This window comes from Abramis brama (genome assembly GCF_963993115.1).
Source record: "Abramis brama genome assembly, chromosome: 20".
Lineage (NCBI taxonomy): Eukaryota > Metazoa > Chordata > Actinopteri > Cypriniformes > Leuciscidae > Abramis > Abramis brama.
This window is the reverse complement of record NC_139982.1, coordinates 30,086,229-30,093,458: the sequence shown is the minus strand read 5'-3', so window position 1 is coordinate 30,093,458 and position 7,230 is coordinate 30,086,229. Positions and strand designations below refer to the sequence as shown.

General features: G+C 33.8%; 1 protein-coding gene across 2 annotated transcripts; it reads left to right on the top strand.

Moving 5' to 3' along the window:
- Positions 1 to 3,158: 3,158 nt before the first annotated feature.
- ccdc34 (coiled-coil domain containing 34) lies at positions 3,159 to 6,883 on the top strand. Of its 2 annotated transcripts, none has more exons than XM_084095100.1 (7): positions 3,159 to 3,263; positions 3,984 to 4,230; positions 4,309 to 4,438; positions 5,099 to 5,206; positions 5,969 to 6,127; positions 6,210 to 6,339; positions 6,483 to 6,883. In XM_084095100.1, the coding sequence occupies exons 2-7, from the start codon at positions 3,992 to 3,994 to the stop codon at positions 6,683 to 6,685; spliced, it is 969 nt and encodes a 322-aa protein (XP_083951226.1). In that variant the 5' UTR covers positions 3,159 to 3,263; positions 3,984 to 3,991; the 3' UTR covers positions 6,686 to 6,883. The 2 variants fall into 2 exon arrangements, with proteins under 2 accessions (XP_083951226.1, XP_083951225.1); XM_084095099.1 differs by having other exon boundaries at positions 3,178 to 3,470.
- Positions 6,884 to 7,230: the final 347 nt, after the last annotated feature.

The window sequence follows — 7,230 nt, the reverse complement described above, 5'->3', positions numbered from 1 at the left end:
AGACTTTTTGGCAATTCGAATCAGGCTTTTGACTCAAGGCCCTTTAACTTTCCTATGTGACAACTAGCCCCGGTGTCCTCTATTATAGCCTAAAGTATCAAAGTTCCATCACTTTTTTTTTTTTTTAATCTTAAATCATCTTCTGCATTGTCTTGTATAATATATAGCCTAGTTTTACACCTTTTTAGAGTGACGCTATCAAATATAATTAAGTTAATGGATAAACAGACGCCTCAGACAGAATTAGATTAAGTGGGTTGCTGGTTAATCCTGTTTTGATGAAAAATATGAGCTGATTATGTTGAGAATATTATCAGAGTTTGACCTTCTGGGAACAATAACATTGTTGTTATATAAAGGTACAAGGTCTCTCTCTCTCTCTCTCTCTCTCTCTCTCTCTCTCTCTCTCTCTCTAAATCTATGTTGTTTCACATCTGTCATAATGTATCCAGCATTACCAGAGAGAACAGAATAGAGAAGAGGATATTAAAATAACTTGGAATTGAATAAACTGGAGACTTTAATATCAATGATAGTCAGGGCACACAAAAAACGCACCATTCCAGTCTTCTACATCAATCGTGTTCCTCTTTATACTGAATGTGAGGAGAAAATGTTAAGATAGATGCGTGGTTCTGGCTGGTTACATCATTGAGCTAAAAATGTGAAATATTATCATAGTGAAGTTTGTTAACTCACATGACTCTGATGTTGCTGCATTTGAGTGCATAACTAAAGTGTGCAGCTCATATTTCCTTTCCGAGACAATGTTTTTATAGCTCAGATGATTTAATAGAGATCTCATTTTTCTCTAATTGAAGTATCAAATGTCTCCTGAATGTCTTGGGAGTCAATAGTTGACATACAGTGAGAGTATAGAGCTATAAAATGAATACGGATAGCAGCACGGATCATTTAATTTTCTCTATACATGTGAGATTACTGGAGCCTTTTTGAGCAAAAGCCTCCGTTTGTTCTCATTCGTCTAAAAAAGCGATATATCACAGAGATACTCTCACACCTACAGTAGTTGTGAAGGCGATTTGTATGTTTTTTTGTTGTTGTAATGTTTTATAATTATTTTAATATTATTATAAAAATATGAATTTTAAAATGAGCATATAAAGGAAGTATATAAAATACTACCATGATGTATACATAATGTTAAATATGTAATTATTTTTAATCAGGCTACATTAATAATGTCGCAATGCAAAAAAAAAATTACGAAAATTTTACGAAATTAAAAAAATGTAAAAATATAAAATATTAAATATATTAAAATATATTATTTCTCCTAGTTGCCAGGAAAAAATAATAAATCATATAAATAAAAATGACAAAAATACACAACAAAATGACTAAAAGTTTAACTAAAATTGAAGTGAAAAACAGAAAATATAAAAATGATATCTAGCCCAATTCAAAATATTAAAAAAAATATATATTAACCCTTTAACTGTCACCCCCCTTTTTGAGAATAGACATTAAAATGCACTATTCAAGCTTAAATGGTTGTAATTCAAGAATGCTTTGGAGTATAGACCTAAGTTTGGTCTTGTTTTAAAGGGAAAAAATAGCAGATTATTGCTGAAGTGAAAGCACTTCAAAAAATTAAAGTATGAAAAAGTTATGGAAGTTTAAATTTACATTAAATCAAATATAATTTATTTCATATTTTAATTTTATATAAAATATATATTTTACAAAATATGTTTTACAAAAAAATTACTATCAAATCAAAGCCATATATCTAACCAAGTTGTGTTCCAAATTTGAAGTTGATATCACAAAAATTGAATTTCCCATGAGATTTTGTTTAGGCGAATTACCAAAAATAGCCACCGGGTGTCATTGAATTCCATTGACACCCGGTGGTGTCATCCATTGAATGCACTGTATGCATTCTACCATTACAAATTAATAAATTTCTGTCCAAATATCACTTCTGTCACAAAATATGGAACCTTGAGACTCAGACCTTTCTGACAATATGTGTTTTGTCAAGATTAGAAAATATTTTGATAATAAATTATGAAACATAATGATGCCCAAAAGGGGAGGAGCCTAATAAAATAATTTAGAGTACCGTTTCTATGGTAACACAATGTCCAATTTCAAAACACTTTTCACAGGATGAATTCTGAGATCGTAAGCTTTCAAATGATACCTAATTTATGATAACTACTAAAATATGTAATGTAATAAAAAAAGGCGATAAAAAAGATAATATTATATTTTAGAGGATAATATATATATTATACTGTTTAGAAGATAATATTTTTTTATATTTTTTTATTGACAAATACTAGATTAAATGTTTTATTATGAACTTTTAGCATGAAAACCAAAGTTTCAATTATTAAAAGTGTGTGCGTCGACTTTTTGTGACAAAGGTCAGAACTCCTGTTATGATGTAGTTTTTTTGAGGTGCGCTCTTGTCATAAATTCATCTATTAATGTTCCGGCATAAATTGTAACAAAAAACAGTGCTGAAATATCTATTAAGGAGCCTTAGACCTTTCCAACGATATATAGTTTGTCATGACTAGATTAGGATTTAATAGTAATATAGTGAAGTAAATTTAGTTTGCCAGTATACGGGCAGGTGACAGTTAAGGGGTTAAAAAAAAAAATTATATCACAAACATTAGCTGTGTGATATAAAAGTCGACGAAACGCTATTGGCTATTTTTAAAAAGGGGAGGAGCTGTTAGATATGTTCCCGCCCTGTCTTCCCGTTTCAGTGGAAATGATGTAAATGATTTTACATGAAAAAAAATGATGTAATGATGTAATGATCATTATATAATGATATAAATGAAATTTTAATTTAAATTGATGTGTTTCCCTTTTGAAGTATGAAGTATTGTCCATAGGTATTGTCCTTGTCCATCACCTTTGAACTTTAATTTGTCTGACTTTTATCTCTTTTTCTTTCTTTTTTTAATATTTTTAATATTTTTTACATAATCATGTATTAACTGTTGTTATTCTGAAAACAACGATAAATTAACAATGAAAAGTGCAAAGCTTGTCTGACGCTGTCGCTGACGCCTCGTTGCTAGGAAACAAGGCTTCCGTTACCAGCGTGCTTGGTTACAGCTGCTCAACCAATCGTTTTTCACGGTTAGTATGACTGACATGTCAAAGGGGCGGGTTTAAGGTGAAGGAGGCGGGGCTAGATGGAGGAAGACGCTCGAGCACATCAAGCAAAACAAAAGCGATCCAACGAAATATTTCGCGATTAAACTGACCATATGGTGAGTTAGTTTAAGAGGTTATACACTTATCCAATTTAAGAGCAGTTTAAACGTATTGTCGAAACGTGCAGCTGTGATTTAATCAGATTGAACAGAAAGTTAGTTTTAATCAGCTTAGTGCCCTTGAAACGTGCTCTTGCAAAATGTCTTTAGTCCGAAACAAAAACTACATGATATTGCTACGTTGCTTTTGAACATGGTATTGAGGTAATAGTATGTTTTTGGTATATATCATGTTACAACGTGTTTTTCAATCTTTTAGCGATTCAAATATATGATCATCCTGCCAAATTTTAAAAGGCACTTATGTATTTTCATGCATGAAGACCCAATTTATATTAATTTAAATTATTTACTATACCAGTTTGAAGTATTATTTGGAAAATATTTACTATTTGCTAAGTTCCTTTTTTTTCTTTCTCTGTACTCACAATAGTACTGTACTGTAAAATGTATTCTTAATTTATTTAAATAAAATGTTGTATTGTTTACTTATCTAATCAAATATCATTTGAACCTATTTTTTATTTGTTTTAATTCATTTATTTACTGTAATACAATTGTTAAATTATTCTTTTTTATTTTTCAGATTAAGTTCGAAAACCCTTGCATTAAACTACAATAGTAGTACATAAATCGCAATGTACTATGGTGTTACCATAGTACTTTCTTGTAGGGATCTCCTGGTTGCGTTCAACACGTATTTCTCTGTATCCTCAGGTTTGCTGATGATGTCGGCCTTTCCATCCTCTTCCTCCAAGAGTCGGACCACCACCCCGCTGAAATCCAGAGCCAGCGTCCCGCAGCGCAGCAGAAGTGTGGAGTCCACCGGAGACTCGACGTCCTCTCTGCTGTCACCCATCTATCACGACAGCTTTGAGCTTTCAGACGAGGAACCAGAGCCAGATCAGCCTCAGCGCGTTCACAACATCACCGTCACGTTAGCTGAAGATGTCTCTCCCTCCAGGTGAGCGCTTGTTGAGTTGCACATCAAGGGAAAGCACACCAGTAGTCATGTATCATGTAAAATCAGACATGCTTTCAGGGATGAGGTGGACACAACAGGCCTGGAAGACAGATCTTTCAGTGGGAACTTCAGACTGAGTGCCTGGGAGCAGTGGATTGTGGAGAAAGCCAGAGAGGAGCGTGTCAGAAAACAACAGAAAGCTATGGAGGTACATGACAAAAAAACATTCTTTGTAGTTATGGCGATACTTTATGTTAGTACTTCTGTTTTCAGCAGTGTTTTTTTTAGTAACATGGACATTTTTATTTTATATACACCACTGTTCAAAAGTTTGTGTTTTGGAAGAAATTAATATGCAATGACACATTAAATTGATCAAAAATGAGAGTAAAGACATTTATAATGTTACAAAATATTTCTATTTCAAATAAACTCTGTTCTTTTTATCAAAGAATCAAAAAAAAAAAATGTTTCATCAAAAATAAGAAGCAGCACAACTGTTTTCAACATTGATAATAATCAGAAATGTTGATAAAATCAGCATATTACAGTGATTTCTGAAGGATCATGTGACACTGAAGACTGGAGTAATGATGCTGAAAATTCAGCTTTGATCACAGGAATAAATTACATTTTACAATATATTCACATAGACGTTTTAAATTGTAATAATATTTCACTGTTTTTACTGTATTTTTTATCAAATAAATGCAGCCTTGGTGAGCAGAACAGACATTTTATTTAAGCAATTAAACTTTTTTTAATTTTCCTTTTAATTATTCGCTTTATGAATAGTTTTCGTCATAGCTATAGTAGTGTGTGATAATAACCCTGGTCCAACAAGCATTCATTAAGGTCTGTATTTCAGGAGCTCACGCTGAAGGAAAAAGAGGAAGAGCAGAAGAAAGAACAGCAGAAGAAGAAAGCCGCCTGTGATTGCAAAATTCAAGAGTGGCTGCGAATGAAACGAGAGCAGGTAACGGCCTCTGAAACTCCAATATTGCTAGGATTCATTTGAGTTTGTGTCATCGCGTTTCTATGGAAGCTTGTTTCCGCCACGGAATAATAAATAAATAATAATAATTGCGACTTTTTTTCTCACAATTGCGAGATATGAAGTCAGAATTCTGAGAAATAAAGTCGCAATTGCGAGATATAAAGTCACAATTCTGAGAAATAAAGTCGCAATTCTGAGAAATAAAGTCGCAATTCTGAGAAATAAAGTCGCAATTGTGAGATATAAAGTCGCAATTGCGAGATATAAAGTCGCAATTGCGAGATATAAAGTCGCAATTGCGAGATATAAAGTCACAATTGCGAGATATAAAGTCGCAATTCTGAGAAATAAAGTCGCAATTGCGAGATATAAAATCGCAATTGCGAGATATAAAGTCGCAATTCTGAGAAATAAAGTCGCAATTGCGAGATATAAAGTCGCAATTCTGAGAAATAAAGTCGCAATTGCGAGATCTAAAGTCAGAATTCTGATTTTTTTTTCTCGCAATTGCGACTTTATATCACGCAATTCTGACTTTATAACACATAATTGCGAGTTTATATCTCGCAATTGTGAGATAAAATATCTCGAATAGAATATCGCAATTGTTAACTCGCAATTGTGAGATAAAAAGTCGCAATTATTATTATTTATTTATTATTCGGTGGCGGAAACAAGCTTCCATACGTCTCAGAATGGGGACTGGTGTCCTCCTCACGCTTTCACTGTTTCTGTCCTCAGGAAAAGAAAGAGAGAGAGTCCAAAGAGTTTCAGAAAAGCAAAGAACAGCTTCGAGAGGAGAAAAGACGCGCCGAGATTGAAGAGAAAGCCCAGGAGAAGTATAAGCAGTGGATGCGGAAGAAGAAGCAAGAAGAAACAGAGAGAAAGCTAAAAGAGAAGGTGTGATTTACAGAAAACATTATTCCCATTGAACTTCATGAGGGTGTGTAGATGATGACAGAGTGAACAATCTCTTTAAAAGGAAGAGGCAGCCAGAAGAGAAGCGGAAGAGAGGGAGCGCAAAGAAAAGGCGGAGGAAAGCTTTAAAGAATGGCTTGACGGTGTAAAAACGAAAGGAAAACTGAGCCGACAATCATCAGCATCCTCAGCCGGTGAGTGAACTTGATGCATCCAAACCTTTTAAACTGGTACACACTGAAAAATATGTAAAACTCCCTACATATCCAACATAAATATCCATAAAAAGACCGAGATTCAAAGCCAAGCTTTAAAGTGTTAATGTTATCACTTTCAGGCAACTATAACAATGTGAACTATCCCACTCCGAGCTTCGTCAACCCCATTCCCTGGAAACCCATTCACGTCCCACAGGAAGACAGAACGCCCAGGAAAAGTTCTGCGTGTAAGAGAACGGCAGGAGCGGCGAAGAGCCGGTCGAGCCGCTGTCTCACACACACACCTAGAGACACCGTCGGTTTGGCTTGTAAGAGACGGTGACACTGACCTCTGCTGGTCTCAGTCCAGTATGAACTCTTCTGAAGACTTGCTGCGTTTTTGTCTAGCAAGTGTTTTCCAGCTTTAAAAGACTCACTTTTCATGCGATGGAATTATGAATTTGACTTGTATATATTTGGTTGAATGTTAGCGAAATATGATTTTTCTTGTCCAAATTAAAGATCTTTGGAAATACAGTAATTTTCCCCAATATTATTTGTGTTAAATCACATACACTAATACACTTACCTGTCATACACTAATGTTCAAAGGTTTGGGGCCAGGAAGATTTTTAATGTTTTTGAAAGGAGTCTCTTCTGCTCACCAAGGCTGAATTAATTTGATCAAAAATACAGTAAAAACAGTAATATTGTGAAATATTATTAACATTTGAAATAACTGTTTTCTATGTGAATATATGTTAAAACATAATTTATTCCTGTGATCAAAGCTGAATTTTCAGCATCATTACTCCAGTCTTCAGTGTCACATGATCCTTCAGAAATCACTCTAATATGATGATTTGATGATCAATAAAAGTTTCTGAT

Excerpts from the sequence above, each read along its gene's own strand:
- ccdc34 (XM_084095100.1), top strand. The coding sequence starts at position 3,992 with ATGATGTCGGCCTTTCCATCCTCTTCCTCCAAGAGTCGGACCACCACC. Across the intron at positions 4,231-4,308 it reads GAAGATGTCTCTCCCTCCAG|GGATGAGGTGGACACAACAG; the intron begins GTGAGCGCTTGT and ends ACATGCTTTCAG. Across the intron at positions 5,207-5,968 it reads TGCGAATGAAACGAGAGCAG|GAAAAGAAAGAGAGAGAGTC; the intron begins GTAACGGCCTCT and ends TTCTGTCCTCAG.